At 44.1% G+C, this 24,739-nt stretch overlaps 1 protein-coding gene across 1 annotated transcript in view; it reads left to right on the plus strand.

Annotated features, from left to right (window-relative positions):
- slc25a13 (solute carrier family 25 member 13) overlaps positions 1-24,739 on the plus strand; it is a 237,838-nt gene that overhangs the window by 183,297 nt on the left and 29,802 nt on the right. Inside the window, exon 14 of the mRNA XM_078229409.1 lies at positions 14,785-14,925. Within this exon, the coding sequence (XP_078085535.1) occupies positions 14,785-14,925 (141 nt within the window). The remainder of the gene's footprint in view (positions 1-14,784; positions 14,926-24,739) is intronic.

Below are 24,739 nucleotides of genomic sequence, written 5' to 3' on the forward strand. Positions count from 1 at the left end.
ATTTACCTTAGTGGAGCGGATGAGATATTCTTCCGCTTTCTGTACTGCATTGTACTTCTGGCATGGTCACCAGTCATGCTGACTTCTTTACCGACAGTCTCCCAGGCCGGAGAGGTGACATTTGGGTGCTGCTTAGAACCATCCAGTGAGTAGCGGACATACATCTGCACCCAGACTCTACAGATCAAGGTGTTGAAGGCCTGATGGTTGAAGTGGTGTGCTGCTGCCGCCTTAGCATTTGCTTATTGTTGGATGCCATGCTGATGAGTCTACTGGCAACAGGTGGGTTGGAGAGAGTGATATGGGTGTGCTGGACTGGCGTTTAAATATAGCAGCTGACACCCCCCCCCCCCCCCCCCCCCGATGGTGGGCCGGCAAATTAGCCCCTAGCCCCTGCCCTGCAAAGTGCTTCGGAGACATACCTGTGCTTAATTAATGAGGCTCCAAGTGCAGAGTTGGGTGCGAGATCACATCATTCTGGCCAGCGGGAATGGCACCACCCAAACTGTCCACCACCACAGTGAGACAGAAAAATTGAGAATTCTGACCATTGAATCTGCAAAATGTATTTGACTTGAAATTTATAGTTTATACACTTTAAACTTATAGTTCTACTGTTAGTTTTTAATTATATATTAGGTTGCCAGTTTCATAATTGCCTTTTTCAGTAAATAATCAACACTTTACTGTTGGTGAAACCTTGCGCATAGTATTTCAACACAAGGAGCTAATTACAGTAAAGAACTGCAATTTGTTCATTTTTGTTTTATTTATTTTGCTCAGTGGGATATCTGGAACATGAGAGCCCATCACCACTTTGCCTGTAGCAAATTACCAAAAAACTTATATAGACTGGGTTTTTGTTCACCCAACATGGAGCAGAATTTAATTTCCCCCTCCCCTAGCAGTGGCTTAGGATGAAAGGGCTCCATATATTTTGAGTGGGAAGGCTTGGGATGGAGAACCTGTCACCTTCCTGACTCGCCCTGATGAAGTTAAGGGTGGGAAAATCAAGGAGGGAATTCCTGCCTGGAAGTAATCTGGGCCCTTAAATGGCTGATTAATCCCTCTGGGGCTCCTGGAAATGGCTGTGGCAGGATTGCTGGTGGATTGCACCATCACCAGGGCTGTTGAATTCAGTGCATGACCGACCTAGTTGTCTAGCAGGTATGCAGCAGTATTAACCAATGAAAACAGCTATCTTTACAGAAAAACATCACTCTTAGGTTTCCCTTGTTTCCCCCCATCCAGAACTATTTTATTCATCAAGCTACTAACATGAAGAGTTACCTGAATCTGAATAGAAAAAATCTTAACCATCATTAAGTGATGTTAAGGATCTTAATGAGTCAGATACACAAGTCATCAGCAATACTTTGGATGTGTGGAATTTGCATCTTAGATTAATGTATTTACCACAGAACATGTAGTCTGTTTTATCCTGAGGCAGTGGCTATGGAGGGCATGAAATTGATAGTAGGTATGGAGTTGTGGAAAACATTGATTTTTCCTCCTTGATTAACTCGAGCAGTCTAAAAAGAGAAGGAATAAAAGCGACAAGCAAAAAGAGAATAGAAGGGAAGGGGAGAGAAACTAAGGAAGAGGAGGAATGATGCAAAACGAAATAGGGATTTAAGAAATGATAAATGGGGAACGAGAACAAGACCATGTGATAGGGAAGAAGGCCACAACTGAGGGAAAGAGATAAATATTGTATGAAAGAGGCAATGAGAGTGGATAATTGGAATGAGGAGGAACAAATGAATGAGGAAAAACAGAAGGAATGAGAGAAAGAAAATCTAAGGAGAGGGCTAAAGGGAAAAGCAGACCCAAAGAGAGAATGGATTACATAATAAATTGATTGAAAGAAGAAATATGAGAAATAGGAAGAAGTGAACAAGGGGCAAGTAAGGCAGAAGGAAATAGAAAAGGGCATGAGAAAGGGCAGATTTCAACTAAGTATGCGGAAACCAAGTATGTAAAAAGCCACATCAATGGAAGGAATGTTGTAGTTGATTATATTATATACTTTAGATAGAATGAAAAAGATCAGTGAACAGAATTTAATTCTCTGGACTTTTATGTCCTTTTCTAGTGTGAGAGACTTGCTCCTCACTCATTCACTCTCCTTGTTACTATGAGCTGATTTTGTGGATCTCGCCCACCGGTCAGAACTGGTGGAGATCTTGGTCAGTTTCATGGGGGAAGTCTGACGGTATTAAGGGCTCTTTAGGCACTTAGTGGTCACTGTCAGGCCTTCCCCAGGATTTGGGATCCTGGCAGCAGATATTCTGCCTGCCAGATCTGCCACATAATCAGATGCCAGCAGCTCTCCATTACTTGTCAGCACCACCAAGAGTAGTGCAACTGCTGGCATTATGCTCATCAGAAGCCCTGGACAACATGACAAAAGTGAATGAAGGTGGGATGGAATGATGGGTTGGATAGAGGAGGCAAGGACAAGCCGGTAACTTTCAGAGGCAATCCCCTTTTCCAATGCTGGTTCCCTCAATCTGGACTGTACCTGACTGAGGGACATCCTCACTCACCATCACCAACCTGCAAATCCGACTGAATTTGCTGGATAGCTTTCAGGCAGCACGGTAAAACTGTGGCTCCCACTTAATTCCCAAGTCACCACTGAATGGCAGTGGGCTCAGGGATAATGGCTGTCAATTAGCTGGTTAAAGAGCCTAATTGGCATCTGGCCAGAGGCAGTTAGGAATTCCATGGCAGTATCTTCCACTCTCTTGATCAGATCAGGTTTTGCTGCTGCTGCTGGGAAACCGACGGAGAGTCTCTCCTGTGATTAACTGGCCTGCAGCCATGGTTCCCACCAAGACAGCTACATTAAATTAAATCCAGCCCTATATGTTCAAGTCCAATGCCTAAAAGCCATGTTTACAAGTTAAGAACCTCAGAGGCCCTACTATGAGGATCTTTGCAGACCTGCCATTAGGCTAACTCCTCTGGTGTCCATAGCATTGATCACGCTGTTTCAAATATTGTAATTTTTTTACACAAATCCATCTTCCAGCCTGATCCTAGATTTTGCCTTTGATAGATGGAGAACCTTTAATTTGATGCCATGGAATCCTGAACCATGCAAGAAAAGTATTTGGATATATCTTAGATTCATAATTTATAGACATTTGCAGCAGAGAAGGAGACCATTCGGCCCTAATAATCGAAAAAGTGCCTTTCTGTCCCCCCCATCTGTGCCCTTCATAATTTTGTACACTTCTATTGGGTCCCCTCAATCTTCACTGCTGCAAGGAAAATAGTAAGAGTTTTAACAACACCAGGTTAAAGTCCAACAGGTTTATTTGGTAGCAAACGCCACTAGCTTTCGAAGCGCTGCTCCTTTGTCAGATGGAGTGGATATCTGCTCTCAAACAGGGCACAGAGACACAATCAAGTTACAGAATACTGATTAGAATGCGAATCTCTACAGCCAACCAGGTCCTAAAGATACAGACAATATGAGTGGAGGGAGCATTAAGCACAGGTTAAAGAGATGTGTATTGACGCTACGACAACGGATGAATGAACACTGCTCGACAATCACCAGGCAAGACTGTTCTCTTCCTGTGGGGGAGCACTTCAGCGGTCACGGGCATTCAGCCTCTGATCTTCGGGTAAGCATTCTCCAAGGCGGCCTTCATGACACACGACAGTGCAGAGTCGCTGAGCAGAAACTGATAGCCAAGTTCCGCATACATGAGGACGGCCTAAACCGGGATCTTGGGTTAATGTCACACTATCAGTAACCCCCACAGCTTGCCTCCTGGACTTGCAGAATCTCACTGGCTGTCTTGTCTGGAGACAATACATATCTCTTTAACCTGTGCTTAATGCTCCTCCACTCACATTGTCTGTATCTTTAAGACCTGGTTGGTTGTAGAGATTCGCATTCTAATCAGTATTCTGTAACTTGATTTTGTGTCTCTGTGCCCTGCTTGAGAGCAGATTTCCACTCCATCTTACGAAGGAGCAGCACTCCGAAAGCTAATGGCATTTGCTACCAAATTAACCTGTTGGACTTTAACCTGGTGTTGTTAAAACTCTTGCTGTGTTTACCCCAGTCCAACACCGGCATCTCCACATCAAGGAAAATAGCCCCAGCCTATCTAATCTTTCCTCATAACTCAGACCCTGCAGCCCAGGCAGCATCATAGTAAATCTCTTCGGCAACCTCTCCAGTGCAATCATATCCTTACTATAATGTGGTTCTCTAGTATGCAGTTCCAGTATGACGTTTCTGCTCTTCTGTGCCTTGGTTAATAAAGGCAAGTATCCAATATGCCACCTTAATCACCTTATCTATCTACCTGACCTGCCACTTCCAGGGATCTATGGATCTGCACTCCAAGGTCCCTCTGATCTTCAATAATTTCCAGGGTTCTACCATTCGCAGTGTAATCCTTTATCTTGTTAGCCCTCCCCATGTGCATTACCTCACTCTTTTCCGGGTTTTCCATTTCCCACTGCTCTGCCCATCTGACCAATCCACCGACATTCTGCTGCAGTCTACAGTTATTCCCTTCACTATTTACCACCTTTTCAATTTTTGTGTCACCTGCAAACTTCTTGATCATACCCCCTACATTTAGATCCAAATCATGAATGTACACCACAAATAGCAAGGACCTTAGCACTGAGCCCTGCGATACCCCACTGGGGTAAACCGCACCGACCTCCTCAGAAGACAAACACGGGACACGGTGGACAGAGTACCCTTCGTCGTCCAGTACTTCCCCGGAGCGGAGAAGCTACGGCATCTCCTCCGGAGCCTTCAACATGTCATTGATGAAGACGAACATCTCGCCAAGGCCATCCCCACACCCCCACTTCTTGCCTTCAAACAACCACGCAACCTCAAACAGACCATTGTCCGCAGCAAACTACCTAGCCTTCAGGAGAACAGTGACCATGACACCACACAACCCTGCCACAGCAACCTCTGCAAGACGTGCCGGATCATCGACACGGATGCCATCATCTCACGTGAGAACACCATCTACCAGGTACACGGTACATATTCTTGCAACTCGGCCAACGTTGTCTACCTGATACGCTGCAGGAAAGGATGTCCCGAGGCATGGTACATTGGGGAAACCATGCAGACGCTACGACAACGGATGAATGAACACCGCTCGACAATCATCAGGCAAGACTGTTCTCTTCCTGTGGGGGAGCACTTCAGCAGTCACGGGCATTCAGCCTTGGATCTTCAGGTAAGCGTTCTCCAAGGCGGCCTTCACGACACACGACAGCGCAGAGTCGCTGAGCAGAAACTGATAGCCAAGTTCCGCACACATGAGGACGGCCTAAACCGGGATGTTGGATTTATGTCACATTATCAGTAACCCCCACAGCTTGCCCCTGGTCTTGCATAATCTCACCAGCTGTTCTGTCTGGAGACAATACACATCTCTTTAACCTGTGTTTAATGTTCCCTCCAACCACATTATCTGTACCTTTTAAGACCTCGTTGGCTGTAGAGATTTGCATTCTAATTAGTATTCTGTAATTTGATTTCTGTGTCTGTGCACTGTTGGAGAACAGATAACCACTCTATCTGACGAAGGAGCAGCACGCTCCGAAAGCTTATGGTATTTGCTACCAAATAAACCTGTTGGACTTTAACCTGGTGTTGTGAGACTTCTTACTGTGCATACCCCACTGGAAACAGACTTCCAGTCACGGAAACATCCCCGTACCATCACACTCTGCTTCCTGCCTCTCAGCCACTTTTGGTGACACTTTGCCTTGGCTCTGGGCCCTTACTTTCTTGACTAGTCCGCCATGAGGGACTTTAACAAAAGCTTTGCTAAAGTCCATATCGACCATATCGAAGGCATTGCCCTCATGAACATTCCTCGTTATCTCCTTAAAAAGTTTGATTAAATTTGTCAAATGTGACCTCCTAACAAATCTATGCTGACTATCCCTGAATAATTCATATCTATCCAAGAGCAGATATATTCTGTCTCACAAAATTCTTTCTGGTAACTTCCCAAACATAGAGATTAGACTGACTGGTCTATCCCTCGCACCCTTTTTCAATAATGGGACAATGTTAGCAGTCCACTGGCACTTAGTCTGTGATGTGGAGATGCCGGCGTTGGACTGGGGTAACCACAGTAAGAAGTCTCACAACACCAGGTTAAAGTCCAGCAGGTTTATTTGGTAGCAAAAGCCACGAGCTTTCGGAGTGCTTGCTGCTCCTTCGTCAGGTGAGTGGGAGTTCTGTTCACAAACAGGGCATATAAAGACACAAACTCAATTTACAAAATAATGGTTGGAATGCGGCCAAGTTCCGCACACATGAGGACGGCCTCAACTGGGATCTTGGGTTCATGTCACACTATCTGTAACCCCCACGACTTGCCTGGACTTGCAAAATCTCACTAACAGTCCTGTCTGGAGACAATACACATCTCTTTAACCTGTGCTTAACGCTCTCTCCACTCACATTGTCTGTACTTTTGAGACTTGATTATCTGTAAAGACTCGCATTCCAACCATTATTTTGTAAATTGAGTTTGTGTCTTTATATGCCCTGTTTGTGAACAGAACTCCCACTCGCCTGACGAAGGAGCAGCGAGCGCTCCGAAAGCTAGTGGCTTTTGCTACCAAATAAACCTGCTGGACTTTAACCTGGTGTTGTGAGACTTCTTACTTAGTCTGTGGCCAGAGAAAATTACTGCCAGATAAAGGTAAAGTTGCCATAATCAGAGAGGAGAGCAGCCTATAGTCATCTATGTGGAGGAGAGCTGACTGGTGGTGATTAAATCTACAGGCATGAGGCAAGGTTGAGAAGGCGGGCCTTCATGAATAATTTCAGCCTGTGTGGGAATTGAACTCGCGCTATTGGTATCGCTCCTCCCTTGCCTCCTTCATCAGCCTGGGCTATATCTCATCTGGGCCTGTGGATTTATCCACTTTTGAGGCTGCTAAACCTGCTCTCTGTTAATTTCCTCTAATACCTCACAGTCCTCCACCGTGGTATCTACACTTGTGTCGTCTGTTTCCATTGTGAAGATCGATGCAAAGTATTCATTGAGGACTGTACCTGCATCTTCTGGGTCCACACACATTTTGCGCTTTTTACTTCTACCCATATGATGTCATTTGATCCTTCCAGGACATAATCCCTCCTTACTGCTCTAATTGATTCATTGATCAATATTGTAACCGACACGCGCATACACCCTTCTCCCACCCCCCACTCATCCCCTGTTGTATCTCATCTGAATACCCTATAAACCAGAATGTTGACCTGCCAATCTTGCCCATCTCGAGCCAAATCTTGGTCATAGCTATGATATCATACTCCCATGTGCCCTCAGCTCGTCTGTCTTAGTCCTCAAATTCCTTGCATGAAAATATATTCCATTTAGCTTTGTTAGACTCATTCATTTCTTATCCAGTCTATGTTTCTCTGCCTTTCAGACTCATTGGTGTTTTAATTTCTAAATCCAGTTCCTCTCCCCTCTGAACTTCTCCTCAGGATCCCATCCCCTTACCATTTTATTTCAATGCCACACACTATTTTGCTCTATCTTTCTGTTCCTATACTCACTATTGTGTTGCACCGAGAATAATCTGAAGATTATTATCCAATACGGACCATGACTTCTGGCTGTTCATCCTGCCCCTTCAGAATGCCCTGCAGCAGTTCCATGATATCCTTGACTCTGACACCTAGGAGGTAACACACCATCCTGTAGTCACATTTAGGGACACGGAAATACCTGTCTATTCCCCTCACTAACAAATCCCCTACCACTACTGCCCTTCCATATTTCCTCCCCCCATGAGCAGCCAGGCCACTCAATGCCATGGTCTTGGCTCTGGTTGGCCTCCACAGAGCAACCGTCACTCCCACCATTTTCCAAGGCTGGAAAATGGTGTGCAAATGGCATGGATTTAGAAGATTTCCTCACTACCTGCCTGGTCCCATTCCTCTATCTGTTGGTCACGCATTCCCCCACTGCCCAAACTTCCTTAAGCTGTGGAGTGATCATGTTCTGAAACGTGCTATCCACAAACCCCTCAGCCTTGTGAATGCACCGTGATGCCCCCAGCTGCCGCTCACGCTCCAGCCGGAGGCACCTGTTGCTGCGCCTGCCGCACATTCTGTTTTAACCCTCAGACGGTGGACAAAGAATTGCGAATAGACTTCTAGTTGGTACAATAATATTTATTTACACACAATTATTAATCACCCACCCAATCAACAATAAGTTATCTTATAGAATACTAAAGTTCAAGTCCAATACTAGACCTTGATTTAACTTTTGCATAACTGGCAAGTACCCAGGCAGATATTGGCCTTTATCTGCGTGTTGGTCTCCATAGTCCTCTGTGTGGTCTGGTCTGATACTCTAGCTCTGGTCTTCCTTCCTTCCTTCCTTGGGTGTGGTGGCTCTCCTCGTGCTGGTCCTTGCTGGTGATGGTCACCGTTGTTGTCGTTCACTGGGCGAGAGAGAGAGATTCTTCTGTTGCGCAGCACCCTTTATACCTCGTTGGTTTTCATGCCCCTTTGGCCATTGCCAATCAATTGATCAAGATTTGATCACCCTGATTGGTAAGGTCCAATCAGGTGCTGCCACACCGATCTCTGGGTATGTACCCAACGGCCATGTCTGTAGGTGCTGGAGACACATAGGTCACATACCTCCCTCCCAAATAAGGTGTTAAGGCCTGGTAAACAACCCAGTTTGACCAGAAAGTGTCCTCTGTCCTGGAGATGGCCTATATCCTGTGTATTCCAGCTCTTGCAGGTGCAGCCTGTTTTTCTCTGTCCAATTTCTTTTGAGGCTGCAGCCTGTCTGTTTCAGTTCTTGTCCAATTATCCCAGCGTGCCCTTGCAAACCACCATCTTAGGTGGCCCGTTCGGCCACACACCTCCTGCACAACAGACCACCAGGTGACTCTCGGATTTCCCACGTAGCATAGGATATGCAAATCAGGAACTGGGTTCCCCAGACTTAACTAAATAGAATATATGGACTAGAAAAATCTTATTCTTGTTAATGTCAGACAAACAACCAAAACCCCTTAACTCTATCAAGTGAAGAAATTCAGCTTTGAATTTCTAAAATATTAATTATCTAAAGTTTTTGAGCTGTACTTGCAGTCTAAGCTAAAATCAAAACCCAGTTATTTCCCTATTGCTTGTTTCTTTTTTTAAATGTACGTAGCCCCTTCTCTGTGTTTTACTAATTCTCAGCTATTTGATAACCTGCCCTCACAGCAGTTTTTCACCAACCAATGAACTCCTGTTTCTTCTACGATGAGCAATAAGTGCTGCTGACTGCCTGTCCCAGTGTTTTCCTCAGTTGTTTTCCACTAGAAGAGGTCTTGTATGCACTGGGATCTCACTGTGAAAAACCAAATGCTCTTTCTTACCTCTCTGGAAATCCTAAAGGTTTGTGCTCAGGTTGAAGTTTTGCGCCATCCATGTCCTCCCAAGATTTTATTGAAAATGAAATATTTTTTTCACTTTTTCACAATCAGACTCTTCCATCATGAGATGTTGGGGATATTTTATTTGGCAGTATTCTGGAAATAAAGGCATAAATATGTCCTTTATAAACTTATGATCATGCACAGACATTTTTTTTATGGCTGTAGCTTTAAATGTCTTGATTTTAAAATTCACATTCTTATTTTCAAATCCTTCCTATCAATTTCTGGACCCTAACCCTAATCCTCCAACCCTCAACCATTCAAGGTGATTTACACTCCTCTAATCCTGGCCACTTCTATGTTCCCATTTATAATTGCTTCACCATTGATGGCCATGCCTTCTGTTGCCTAGGCCCCAAGCTCTGGAGTTCTCACTACACATCCCTGCCTCTCATTCTGGCTTTCCCCCTTTAAGACACTTCTTATAACCTTCCTCTTTGACCAAGCTTTTAGTCATCTGACGTATTATCCCATTTTGTGGCTCGGTGTCATACTTTGTTTTATAATTCTGCTGTGAAGCTCCTTGGGATGTTTCATTTCATTAAGGACACTATAAATATAAGTTGTTAGCCTATCCCCTCATTGCTAACATTAAAGTTTCAGTCACTATAATGCATACAATGTCCCCTCAAATCAGCAGGTGAATGTATAAAAATCCTTAAAATAAAAATTATTCAGATTTGTAAGTAAGCACTAGAAAGGAATTGTTGTCAGAACAAACAATACAGAGTTATGAGCAGAGGTTCTGTCCAAATCAGTCGTCCTATATTAGATTTGAAAAGAAGACTTGATAATACTTGACTGTGTGTGAATCATGAGAGAGTCATCTGACTGCTACCTGTGTTTGATCAGTGACCTGCTGGGTCTCTTACGTAGTGCTGTAATTTTAGGAGTACTCAGAAACAGAAAACAGTGCTTTGATTAGCCTCCTTTTGATGTCTTCAAACATAGTATGGTGATCTAGAATGTGTACACCTTTGATAACTATATCTGCTTTTTCTCCCAGATGTATTCTCTGTTACATTGAATTGTATGGACAGAAGTCTATATGCAGGCTGAAATATCAATAATAGGAATTATTGAGTTGAATATGCTGGAACTTGACATAATGCATGGAAGCTATAAATGGAATTTTTTCTCTTGCCTTTCAAACAAGGGGAAAGCATTCTGCTCCATGTCGGGAAGAAAGTTATAATTTTCATTTTGTACAAAAAATAATTCACCAGATTTGAGCAACTATTTCATTTATATTAATTTAAAAAATTTATTCCATAATCTCTACAAATATAGTCTCACACTTGCTTGTTAATGAAACTTCAATGTTATCCCTATACACTAAGTTTAACATACAAGTACATTCAGCTCTTAGTTATTGAGCAGTAATAAGGATTTAATTAATATGTATTGATTTGGAATTTCATCTATTTATTTATGACAGATTATTAGGGAAATCTCTCAAAATATTATTCTTGGAGGCTTCTGCTGTCGCTATTACCTATCATGGTGATTACAGCAGAGGTAAGCCTGGGTATGGCCCCAGGTGCACTGGATTACTTGCCCCATTTCCCTTTCTTCTGAAATGTGTCTCATCAAAGATGAGCTGTTTGTGATTTGAAAAACTGACCAGAAGACCTCACTGCTGCAAAGCAAGAGTTCTTGAGGGAGAATTCTGAACCAACCACACAGGACTGTTCTGCTGTGGAACGCTGCGGAATCTTCAAGCCTCTGGACAATACATGGATAATTTATTTCTGACTTGTTACTTGGCCAAATTTTTTATATTTGTTATTCTGCAGAGGTTTTTCTATTTTTTGCATGCTGGGGTGGGAAGAATTGTTGCTGTAATGGGTCGTTGGATGTATTTGTACATTTTAAACCTTTTGTTAATTTCTTTACCTTTACCTGAATTGAGTTTTAGCGTGAAACTGCTGCATTGAGCAGTAAGACAGTCCGAGTGGTTTGGTGGGTATGTGATGGCGTGTTTACTGACTTTGACCACAGAGTTCATTAGACGTTTTTTGGTGCTGTTGGTCCTTGTGTCCAGGCTTTGGGCATTGACCTCCCTTGCCACCTACCCCCATTCCTACAGTTTTGCCATGGATAACATAATGGAAACTCCTTAGTCCGCAATGAGGGAGCACAGAGGTAAGCAGGCATGAAAGTTTGTGCTGCCAGCTGGCTTCCAGTTTTCTGGAGCCATCAACCGCCCAGCCAATTTCCTGGAGGAAGGGTGTGAGGGCAGCAGAGCTACCTGCCCACAAGTGGTGGGTAACAAATTGAGCTTGATAAAAGTCTATCAAGTATTATTTTCTAGTACTTGGTCCATAGTCTTGTATGCTATGGAATTTCATGTACTCCTCTAAATGCTTATTAAATGTTGTGAGGGTTCCCGCATCTACCACACTTTCAGGCAGACAGTTCCAGATTTCCATCACCTTCTGGGTGAAAATGTTTTTCCTTAAAACCCCTCTAAATCTCCTGCCCCTTACCTTAAATCTATGCCTGTTGGTTATTGAACACTCTACTAAGGAGAAAAGTTTATTTCTAGCTACCCTGTTCATATCCTTCATAAATCTTTGCACCTCGATCAAGTCTCACTTTAGTCTTCTCTGCTCGAAGGAAAACAACCTAAGCTTAACCAGCCTCTTTTCATAACTAAAACACTCCAGCCCAGGGTACTTCCTTTAGAATCTCCTCCCCACCCTTTCTGTGCAATCACAGCCTTCCTATAGTGTGACGACTAAAACTGCATACAGTACTCTAGCTGTGGCCTAACAAGCATTTTATACAGCTCCATCATAACCTCCCTGCTCTATAAGTATCCCATATGCCTTCTTAACCACCTTATCTACCTGTTCTGCTAGCTCCTGGACATACAATCCAAGGTCCGTCTGGTCTTCTGTGCTTCCTAGCATTCTATCACTCATTGTGTATTTCCTTGCCTTGTTAGTCTTCCCAAAATGCACCACCTCACACTTTTCAGGGCTAAATTCCATTTTCCACTGTTCTGCCCATCTGACCATCCCTCCCTGATTAATACCTACAGTATCACATCAGGAAACCTGGGAGTCTCCTCTTTGCCTCATGTTCTGTTTCTCTTGTGTAGGACTGCAGCAGTAGCATTCAACAGTGGCCCTTTATGATTAAGTGTAGTCTCCCATTAAGAGGGATAGATTGCTTTTAAGAGCCAGAGGCTGACTGTGACATATCAAAGGGTACATAATTTTGAACCATGAATTTGTTGTAATGTGCAGGCAGTATGAAGTCTATGTGCTGCCAGTCTCAACAGGGCATGCACGGGCAGGATGTGAATCATGACCCCTGCGACGAGAGCCTACTAATTTTTAGGCCTTGGGGACTGATGTCAAAAGGATGCGCAAGTATTATTTCAAGGAAGTGTACCTAGATATTTACACTGCTGCCCAGGAAATTCCACTTTAGGTGCTCTCAAGACAAGGATGGTATTGGAAGCCCACCCAAATATATAAATCATTTGACTTTGGAAACCCAGCAAAGTCCTTGCTGTGCATGTGAAATGTGCTAGTGTCGGCTATGCACTTGTAACATTCCTGCTGCTATGTTAATGGATATCATAAAATATTTGTTTACATCTGAATTGCATGCATTTCAATTTTACTGAATATATAGAGATTATTTACCCTGATGCCACACGGTAATGAGATGTTTAGGAATTTGGAAACATTTATTTCTGAGAAATTTCTGTTAGTTCCAGAAGTCAGAAATGTTACAGATGTAACCCCATTGTGCCTATTTTTGAGTGTTTCAGAACTATGAACATCCAAAGATGTGCAGGTTAGGTGGATTGGCCATGCTAAATTGCTCCTAGTGTCTCAAGATGTGTAGGTTAGGGAGGTTATCAGGACAGGGCCTGTGTGGGATGCTCAATCAGAGAGTTGGTGCAGACTTGATGGGCCAAATGATTCTATGAAACCAATAGGGCAAATGCCAGACAGAACATGTGCCATGTCCATATGTTGCCAAGAACTAGCATCAAGCAAATGTTTTGCTCAATTAATTCAAATGCCTCAAACCAACAACGGAGAATGAACCACTTAAGTTTGTAGCTGGAGTCAGCTGATCCATTTTAACATTTTTCTTCTTTAAGTAAGTCGATGAGTAATGATGGAAGTAAAATAAATCATTTGTGAATATTAGTAAGATTTTGTTTTATAATATACAATGAAAGGAGAGCACGCCTAAATGTAAATGCTCTGAAGCAAAGTAAATGTTAGCTCCCAAGTGCTTCAATAGATCACTTTTGCATGTAAAGCACTTGGCTCCAGCTATGTTTCCTTTTTTCCACCACAAGACCAGTGTACATTACTGGTTGATTAATGCGGTATATGCATCTGATCCTTTAAATGTATTGAGCAAAATGTTTTCAGGGAAAAAAGTGCAACTACAAAGATGACAATATTTTAAGCTCCACATCTTCTGTGTTTGCAAGACTTCCCATTATCTTGAAGAAAGTTTGAAGACTAGGCTGAAACCTGAGACTTATCAGCTACTGACAGAAAAGCAGATGTAATTGAACCCAAATCTTTCATTTTAAGACTGAAGTTGTTTTATCTTTTCTTGCCCGAGTGAACATTATATTTAAGTTGCCAGGTTAAAATTATATTTGATTATTTTTCCTTTATCCAAACAGTTGAACCCTTAATAAAATCTGTTCTTTTTTTCATCTTAAAGGGAGTTTTTTTTTGTTCGTTTATATTACCTAGTAACAGGATGATATAAACACAGATTGGAAAGTGGGATTTGTATGGTGATCTTTCCGGTGTTTCACACTGAGTAAGGAAGATGAATAAATCCAAAATGTTTCCTTTGTTTTTTTACTAAGTGTTACCACTCAATTTTTGAAACATTTCCTAACTTGCCACTAAAGTTGAGGCTTTGGTCTGATAATTTAGTATCTTTTAGCAATGAGATACTGTTAGTGTTTCAGGCTTTGAATATTTAGACATTTAGTTGTTTCACAAGGGACTTGTGTTGATTTTTGACAATACAGTATGTAGTAATTTAACTATTTTAAATGCATCTTGATTTTTAAAAAAGATTTATAGTACTAAATAAGGATGCTGTAGATTTTTATTATTGCATTGTAAATTTATTTTGTAAAGGCTCAATGAAAAAACAACATTGAAAACTTGGTTACACATCATTTAACTCTTATGTTTTGCTTGGTACTATGATTTCATTTCCATTTGTAAACTTTTGCATTCAGTGTAGTGACCTAAGACGCATGTAATTTCTGACCAGATATTACACTCATTCTTTTTATAGGCTGGTGGTTCACAAGTTATCTTCACTAACCCACTGGAGATTGTCAAGATCAGGTTACAGGTGGCAGGTGAAATCACCATAGGACCTCGTGTCAGTGCACTGGCTGTTATAAAGGAATTGGGTTTATTTGGCCTATATAAGGTATAGTGTGAAAATTATCTGCTAGATCTTTAAAGTATGCGTATATTGAACTGTGTTTTTAAGATGCTTTTACTTTAAGCATTTTTCTTGCATAGTTAGTAGATGCATGTGAATGGATGGAATGCAATGAATATAGTCCAATTTTATTAACTTTTTTTGTAACTGTTTTGTACTTGTGCAATCTCACGCATGAGTTTTCTGGTGGAGCCAGCATGCCTGCAGTGTTAAAAGACAAAAGTAATTTCATATATAATAGAGCAACTGTAGGAGTTAGGCGCATTTTGGATGAATAAAATAGGAACATCGTAATGTTAATTAATAACTGAGTGGAATTTTCTGCTTTCATCAGTGACAGGAATAGTGGCGGGCGGGGGTGCTAAGTGTGGCATGAATAAAAAAAACAGTTTCCCCACCGAAGGAAAATTAGTCATGAAGTGTCATCCAGACTCAACATTGGTTCTATTCTCTCTCCGCAATTGCTGTCAGACCTGCTGAGATTTTCCAGCATTTTCTGTTTTTGTGGAGGAATGACACAACAGGAGTCATGCCTCCACAAGGTTGTGGATGGACTGCTCAAGATGAGCTTCAGATGTCTAAACCGATCAGGAGGAGCATTGCAGTATCCTCCAGAGTGTGTCTCAGTTATAGTCATAGCATGCTGCGCTCGACATAATCTAGTTCTGCAGGGGGAGCACCCACTGGAAGCTGAGGAAAGCAAGGCAACTCCACAGGCCAGGGAGGATGACTCTGATAATGGGTCTGATGAAGAACCAGAGAGGCACAGGGGGAGGGCATGGAGACAACCAGTAAGTAGGCAGGGACCTCAGGAATGCCATGATTATGCGATCCTACAGGTAGGCCTCCAAGGCATCAATGCTTCCTCTTGCCAATGACCTGTCACCTTTACAAGCAATTGTAATATGTCAGACTGACCCCAAACTCCAGCTGCATACTATAGAATACAGTTGCAAGCCGATGTGTAGCAACATTCGTGCCTAGTTCGGAGAGAAGATGTGATGCTGATGCAGATGTCAATGTGTCATTTTCAGAGCTTAAAGGGGGGGTCCTCAGGGTCACAGGCAGCTCTTGCAGCTGCCGCAGATGCAGGAGAAAGACGACATATCAGTACATTCAATCATCACATAGTCATTATACATGCTGGGCGGGCAGATGAAACAATGAAAATCTACAGCATGATGTCATCGAAGCTTCAGTGAGCACTTCTCTTGTTATTACATTTCCATTTCAGATGACGGGACTCCATAATGTTTGCACTCCTCTGTGCACTGCACTCTTAACTTCATCCAAGACTCCTCCATCACCACAACCAGTGGAAAGAGCTGAGCGGTGATCCCCCCCTGCCCCCCACTAACAGCCAATTGCAGGGCATGTCAGAGTGGCGCACCTCATGCTCCAGTGCACGGAGGCCAAGCGTTCAGACATCCCAGCCTTGGCAGCGTAAGCTTCAGTGCCAGTTGACACATACACTCTTGCACCCGAGTGTCTTATTCTTCACACAGTTCCGTGACATCTTTGCATTCGCTCTTGCTGAAGGCCATTGAATCTTCAAAATTTCCCACCTGGCACTGACCTCCCCCACCAGAACTCCCAGGAATGCATTCGACAAAACAGGGGACAGAGTGCCCGAGTCCCTGAGGGTGTTGCCTGCAGAGTTTTTAAGCCCCCTACTTTTCCACTAGACTCAGTGTCCAACTAGTTCCCGCTCCTGCTCTCACTGTCAGACCAACCGGAAGACGCAAGGTGGTCCTTAATTGGCAACTCAACATGAAATTACATGGAGAATTTAACCTGGGCTGTGAGTGGGTTCTACATCCGCTTCTCGGCCCATTGACTTTGTGCCCATGCCAGGCGTAAAATTCAGACCATGAGAATATATTGGATTGTCTTCTAGTGAGCGGTCCTGCAAAGTAAGTATGCATGTGGTCTTGAGAAAGAGAGGGGTCAGGTCGCATGGGGGCATCAACATTAAAGGGTTCTGGGGTAACAGAGGGAGACTGAATAGTGACAGGAGGAATAGGAATTAAGTGAAAATGGAAGGGCGTGGGGAGGAACTTAATGAGCGGTAGGGGAAGATTGGAAGCTGGCCTCACCTACAAGTGTTAGAGCATTTTGCAATTATAAAGGCTGAAGAAAGATGGCCATTGTCATTTTGCATATTTATTTTCGTATTTGTCAACATTCAAGTTGCCAGTTTTAAAAAAAAAATCAGAAGTAGAAGATGCAAGATCTATACCACTAGCCTGTCTATTTAATGGATCATCCTCTGCCATTTCTGCTATCTCTCGCATGATGTCACCGCCAAACACATCTTCCCATCCCCTCCCCATTCAGCATTCCGAAAGGACTGTTCCCTCCATGACACCCTGGTCCACTCAACTCCAATATCCCATCCCCATGGCACCTTTCAATGCAAGCAAAGGAAATATCTTTTTTTACCACCTCTTTCCTCACCATCCAAGGCCCCAAACACTCCTTCCAGGTACAATTGCAATTTATATGTACGTCTTCCAATTTAGTATAGTGCTTTAGTTGCTCACAATTCAGTCTGCTCTTCACTGGAAAGACCAAACACTGCTTTGAAGAACGACTCCAGTCTGCAGGTGTGACCCTGAACTTCCAGTCAGTTGTCATTTTAGTTTCCAATGTTTCTTTCTTGTTGACCTCTCTGCCCTCGGCTCCTACAGTGTTCCAGTGAAGCTCAAGGGACAGAATCTCATCTTTCTATTAGGGACTTTACAGCCTTCCAGGCTCAAATTTGGGTGGAATTCTCCGATCCTGTTGTGGTGGGTCTGGTGGTGGGCAGGAGCGGAAATAAAAAGTCAGAAATCAGCAAGCATAAGAAACATGTTACGATTCTCCCAATGGTGGGCTGGTGTTCCTGCTGGTTGATGGTCCGAACGGTATTTGCAGTCATTTGCATTTCGTGAATGCTCATTAAAACAGTTGGCTGCCAGAATCCCATGAAACCTTTCGATCTTGCATCACGCCAGCAGGAAATTACGTAATTAATAGTGACATACACAAGACGGTCTTCAGTTCAGAAGAGACTTTGAGGTGAGTGCAACAAAGCCTAGCTGCCATAGTGCTGTACTGCTCCTGATGTGCTGAAATCCTCTGCCAGGGCAGACCAGTTTCCGCTCTCAATCTCCGTTTTCACGGACTGCATCATGCTGCTGGACCCGTGCATCCGCCTGTGCCGGCATCCCAGATCAGTACCGTCTGGGGTTGGGGAGTACAGGGTATCCTTGCCGCTGTGCCACACATCAGTGTCTATTTGGACAGCATTGTACTGCAGAACACATGCAGCCACTACAACAAAGGTCTGAAGTTTGACTGGGGATGGGTGCAAGGTGAAGCCGGGAGAGATGGAGGTGCCTGGGGCCTGAGCTGTCCCTGTGGCCGACTGTTGTGGGGTTGTGAGAGTGATGCTTCCCAGTAAGTGACCCCGAGTCTGACCTTGAACAAGCTCTGCCAAGGTGTATGTCTACACTGGAGGAGGGTGTGGGTCAGCACGGTGAAGGTTCCTGAGCGCCCCCATCCTCAGACGTGTTCCGGGGGCTTAGGGTGCTGGTTAGCCGGCCACGGTTTGCTCAAAAATGCAAAAGGACAGTTTTAGCAGGTGAGCTGAAGCTAATTCAGAGTACATTATGTTCACTGTGAATTGCAGGATGGGGTGCAGTAATGGAACTGAGAATCATACTAAATTGTTGGGAAAGCTCAAGCTCTGCGTTGTCACAGGAGCAATCACTGTCCTCGGCGAGTTCTGCTGTATCTTCCTCAAACTCATCGAGGGTGTGGGTATTTCCAAACTATTAAATTGTAAGTCATTGTTTAACAATGGGGAGGGAGTTATTTGATTTATTTCATTAAAAAAAAGTCTTCTAAAGTTTTCAAACTTAAAAGGGTTTAGTCATGGCAGGAGAACTCGAAGACGTGGTTTGCTCCTCTTTCTCCATGTGGTTAGCTGGGCACATTTCCAGTGCCTGGGGCCAGCACGTGTGCAGGAAGTGTGTCCAGCTGCAGCTCCTGAAAATTCGGTTTTCAGAGTTGGAGCGGCACTGGAGACACAGTGAGCAACTGTGAGGTTGACAGCATTGTAGATAGCCTGTTTAGAGAGGTGGTCACACCACAGCTGAAGAGACCTGAGGAAGAAAGAGAATGGGTGACCACCAGGCAGTCCAAGAGAAACAGGCAGGCAGTTCAGGAGTCCTCTAGGGTCTTGCTCGCAAATCGGTATTCCATTTTGGAGGCTGATCAGGGCTCTGGTTCCTCCAGGGAGTGCAGAAAGAGCCAAGCTCTGGCACCATAAGCAGCCTGTCTGTACAGAAGGGGAAGAAGAGAGGAAGGACACTAATAATAGGGGATTCTATAATCAGGGGAACAGACAGGCGCTTTGTGGCCATCAACATGACTCCAGGATGATGTATTGCCTCCCTCGTGCCAAATGTCAATGACCAGCTGCAGGGCATCCTGAAGTGGCAGAGGCCACAGTACGTGTTGGTACCAATGATATAGATAGAAAGAGGGTTGAGGTCTTGCATCAAGAATTCAGGGAGCTAGGCAGTAGACTAAAAAGTAGGACCACTCGGATTGTAATCTTTGGATTACTCATAGTGCCATCTGCTAGCGAGTACAGAAATAGGAGAATAGTGCAGATGCTTTGATTTGATTTATTGTTGTCACATGTATTAGTATACAGTGAAAAGTATTGTTTCTTGTGCGCTATACAGACAAAGCATACTGTACATAGGAAAGGAGAGAGTGCAGAATGTAGCGTTATAGTCATAGCTAGGGTGTAGAAAAAAATCAACTTAATGCAAGGTAGGTTCACTCAAAAGTCTGATGGCAGCAGGGAAGAAGCTGTTTGAGTTGTGTGATTTCAGACGTTTGTATCTTTTTCCCAATGGAAGAAGGTGGAAGAGAGCATGTCCGGGGTGTGTGGGATCCTTGATTATGCTGACTGCTTTTCCGAGGCAACAGCAAGTGTAGACAGTGTGACTGGATGGGAGGCTGGTTTGAGAGATGGACTGAGCTTCATTCACGACCCTTTGTAGTTTTTTGCAGTCTTGAGCAGAGCAGGAGCCATACCAAGCTGTGATACAGCCAGAAATAATGCTTTCTATGGTGCATCTGTAAACGTTGGTGAGAGTTGTAGTGGACATGCCAAATTTTCTTGGTCTCCTGAGAAAATAGTTGGTGGGCTTTCTTAACTATAGCGTCCGCATGGAGGGCCCAGGACAGATTGTTGGTGATCTGGACACCCAGGGCCCGATTCTCCCATTGTGACACGCTAGTCTTTTGGCGCGTTGGGTTGGGAGATGCGCATGTCGGCCATTGCGCGGGATTCGCACGTGCGTTCCTGACACATGCATGTCTCCCACTGCTGGAGAACAGGCGCAGTCGAGACCACGCTGGAAACCGGCAGGAAGACTGGGACTGGATTCTCTGGGCCCGATAGCATCTCCCACCCCGCCAGGAGTATTTCACTCTGGCAGGGGTTAGAGTAGCTCCTCATATTCCGGGAACTAGTGGGGTAGACAATCAGGGGGCCCCCCAGGGGGTTAGGTGATGCCCCCTCAGCATGGGCACCTGGCAGTGCTAACCTGTGCCCCTTGGCACTGCCTGAGGGGAAAGTGCCCATGCCCAGGGTGCACTTTGGCACTGCTCACCCGATATCAGGCAAGGCCTATTGTGGGTGGGGCCTTGGGGCGAGTGGTCGGAGTGAGTGTCCGCTGCCACTCTGCAGTGGGATCGGTCGGGGTTGGAGGGAGGCCAGCGATTGGGGTGGGGGGGGCGGTGGGTCGGGGCTGGCCCGAGAATGCTTGTGCAGGCTGCGATCGGGCCATGGGGGTATCGCGAGGGGCAGTAGTGTGGAGGTCCCAAGCTGGCCAGCGATCGGGAGACTGATAATTCGGGGCCACTGTGCATGCGCAGAGGCCCAGAACTGTCAGACTCTGGCATGAATAAGCCCCACCCTCCCTGAGCTTTTAATGAGATTCATGATTGTGACCTCTGCAGTGCACAGTGTGGGAAATTCGAGTCTGAACTCCCACTGAAAAAACAATCGTGAATTACACCATTTTTCCCGCCAGTTCAGCACTTAAAATTTTTTTGGGAGAATCGCGCCCCCCCTAAAAACTTGAAGCTGTCGACCATTTCTACTTCGTTGCCATTAATGTAGACAGGGCGTGAATGTAGAATGCGTCGCTTCAGATTTGGCACAGGAGGGAGGGTTTTAGATTCCTCAGTCACAGAATACTGCAGTGCAGAAGAGGCCCTTTGGCCCATTGAGTCTGCATTAATGCGCGAAAGATCCTGACCTGCTCACTTAATCCCACTTGCCAGCACTTGGCTGATATCCTTGAATGTTATGATGTGCCAAGTACTCATCCAGGTACTTTTTAAAGGATGTGAGGTATTGCAGTGTTAGTTAAGGAGTCAGTTGCTGCAGTAAGGAGAGATGATATTTTGAAGGGGGCATTGAATGAAACTTTTTGGGAGAGTTTAGGAATTAAAAAAGGGGCAGCCATATGGCTAGGTGTTTATCATAGACACCCAGATCGTCCGAGGGATATTGAGGAGCAATATGTGAAAAATTCGGGAGATGTGTAAAAAACAAATTACAATAGGGTAATTATAGCAGGTGATTTCAACATTCCCAACATTAACTGGGATATACATTGTGTTACGGGCTTGGATGGAGTGGATTTCTTGAAATGTGCACAGGAGAACTTTTTAGGCAAATGTGTAGATGGTCCAACATAGCAAGGAGCGGCGTTGAACTTGATTCTGGGGAATGAAGCCAGACAGGTGGTTGACGTGGTGGTGGGGGAACATTTTAGTGATAGTGATCATAACATGGTACAATTTTTAGGCTTGATATGGACAAAGAAATAGGCAAGTTACAAAAAAAAGTTTTGGATTGGGGAGAGCAAATTTCAGTAAAATAAGACAAGATCTGGCCAAGGTAGACTGGGAGCAGCTGCTAGTGGAGAAGTCTACAGAAGAGTTGGGGGGGGGGGGGGGGGGGGGCGCGGGGGCTTTCAAAATGGAAATGGGGAGGGTACAAGCCCAGCATGTTCCCTCTAGGGTGATAGGAAGGAGTAACAACCCCAGAGTTCCTACAGATTCGACCTTAGCTAATGTATTCAAAAAGGGAGGTAGAGAGAAAACAGGGATCTATAAACCAACGAGCCTGATGTCGGTACTGGGGAAGTTGCCAGAATCCATCATCAAGGATTTCACAACTCAACATTTGGAAAGTAGTGATATAATCAGACAAAGTCAGCATGGATTTACAAAGGGGAAATTGTGCTTGAATCTATTGGAATGCTTTGAGGATGTAACTGGTAGAGTTGACCAAGGAGAACCAGTAGATGTGGTTTATTTAGACTTTCAGAAGATTTTCAACAAGGTCTCACATAGCAAACTATTATGTGAAGTTAAAGCGCATGGGATGCAGGTATTGTCTTGAGATGAATAGAAAGCTGGTTAGCAGATGGGAAGCAAAGAGTTGGCATAATTTGGTCTTTTTCTGATTTGGCGGGCAGTGACTGCTGGGATATTGCAAGAATCTGTGCCAGGACCCCAACTGTTCACATTATACATTAATGATTTTGAAGAGGGAACTAAATGTATTATCTCCAAATTTGGAGATGATACAAAGTTGGATGGGAGGATGAGCAGTGATACTTGAGCATGATTTGATCAGGCTGCATGTGTGGGTATATGCATGGCAGATGCTATATAATGTGGATGAATGTGAGGTTATCCACTTTGATAGCTATAATAGGAAGACAGACTATTACTTGAATGGGTGTAAATTGAGAGAGTTGGATACTCAATGAAACTTTGTTGTCTTCCTACATCAGTCGCTGAAAGTAAGTGCGCAAGTACAGCAGGCAGTAAAGAAGGTAAATAATATGTTGGCCTTTATAGCGAGAGGATTTGAGTATAGGGACAGGATATTTTGCTGCAATTGTATAGGGCATTAGTGAGGTCACACGTGGAGTATTGTTTGCAGTTTTGGTGGTCCTTATCTGAGGAAAGATGCCCTTCCTATAGAGGGAGTATAGCGAAGATTTACCAGGCTGATTCCTGGGATGGCAGGTCTGTCATATGAGAAGAGACTAAGACGGTTAGGATTGTATTCATGGAGTTTAGAAGAGTTAGAGGGGATCTCATAAGAAACTTATAAAATCCTAACAGCATTAGACAGAGAGAATGTTCCCTGTGGTGGTTGGGGGGGTGGTGGGGGGATGGGGGGGGGGGGGGGGGGGGGGGGGGAAATCCAGAATTAGTGGGGTGATCATTTGAGGATAAGGAGTAAACCTTTTAGGACTGAGGTGAGGAGAAATTTCTTCACCCGGAGAGTGGTGAATGTGTGGAATTCACTACTGTAGAAGGTAGTTGAGGCCAAAACGTTGTGATTTCAAGAAGAAATTAGATAAAGCTCTTGGGGCTAAAGGGATCAAGGGATATTGTGGGAAGGGAGATCAGGATATTGAATTTGATGATCAGTCATGGACATAATGAATGGCGGAGCAAGCTCAAAGGGCTAAATGACCTACTGAATCTAGTTTCTATGTTGATGCTGTTTTGGTCTCCGCATATGCTACCTGATTTGCTGAGTGCTTCCAGCGTTTTCTGTTTTTATTAAACATACTGAATATTCTTTTGATTGAAATTAAATTTATGAAGCTCAGAGATGTTTTAATATTAGTGCTCCAATTGAATCATTGCAATATGAGTTGGGGAGGTGATGGCCTAGTGGTATTACCACTAGACTATCAATCCAGAAACTCAGCTAATGTTCTGGGGGACCTGGGTTTGAATCCCGCCACAGCAGATGATGGAATTTGAATTCAATAAAAAATATCTGGAATTCAGAATCTACTGATGACCACAAAACCATTGATTGTCAGAAAAACCCATCTGATTCATTAATGTCCTTTAGGGAAGGAAATCTGCTGTTCTTACCTGGTCTGGCCTATATGTGACTCCAGAGCCACAGCATGTGGTTGACTCTCAACTGCCCTCCAAGGGCAACTAACGATGGGCAATAAATGCTGGCCAGCCAGAGACGCCCGTGTCCCACGAATGAAAAAAAAATGTTGGAAATTGCCAGGTGCCTATTAACTTGGAGATGGATGCTGCTTTTGAGATAGGGAAACTCGGGTCCCACTGGATCTAACAACACAATCTGTTTAGCATTTTTAAAAATCTGTTTCCTGGCCGGAGCCAGCCAATTTGAGAGGCTGCCTTTTGAGTGGGTAAGCAATCAGCACTAGATTGGAGCCAGGGAGTGGAGAGAAGGCAGAGAGAGATTGGAAAAGCCAGGACATTGGGCAGGTGGAGGAAGATCAGGGGCCAGAGAAAAGAATGGTATCCAAACACTGGTGATTGGAGGCTGGAGGAAATATGGGGCCTGGATAGGGTTGCCAACCCTCCAGGATTGGCCTGGAGTCTCCAAGAATTGAAGGTCAATCTGCTGTGTGCAATTGGCGAAAGAAATCATCAGGACATTTAAAAAGATTGTATTTTTTTGCCATATTCTTTGAACAGTCCTGTTTATGAGCTATAAAAATATCAAAATGGGAAATAATGGCAGTTTGGCTGACGGCTACGCATCACCCAATTGAGTAATGAGTCTTCCTTTCCGATTGGTGTAGGAAAGCAGTGCATCACGCTGTTGTGTTGGCTGACTAACGGCTGGAGTGTGGGTGCAAGTCATGGGATGAAACCTTCAGGAATACTTTTAATCTCAGTTGGCAACTGTATGTAAGGCATGAAT

Source organism: Mustelus asterias, chromosome 2, assembly GCF_964213995.1.
Source record: "Mustelus asterias chromosome 2, sMusAst1.hap1.1, whole genome shotgun sequence".
In the NCBI taxonomy this organism is placed as follows: Eukaryota; Metazoa; Chordata; class Chondrichthyes; order Carcharhiniformes; family Triakidae; genus Mustelus; species Mustelus asterias.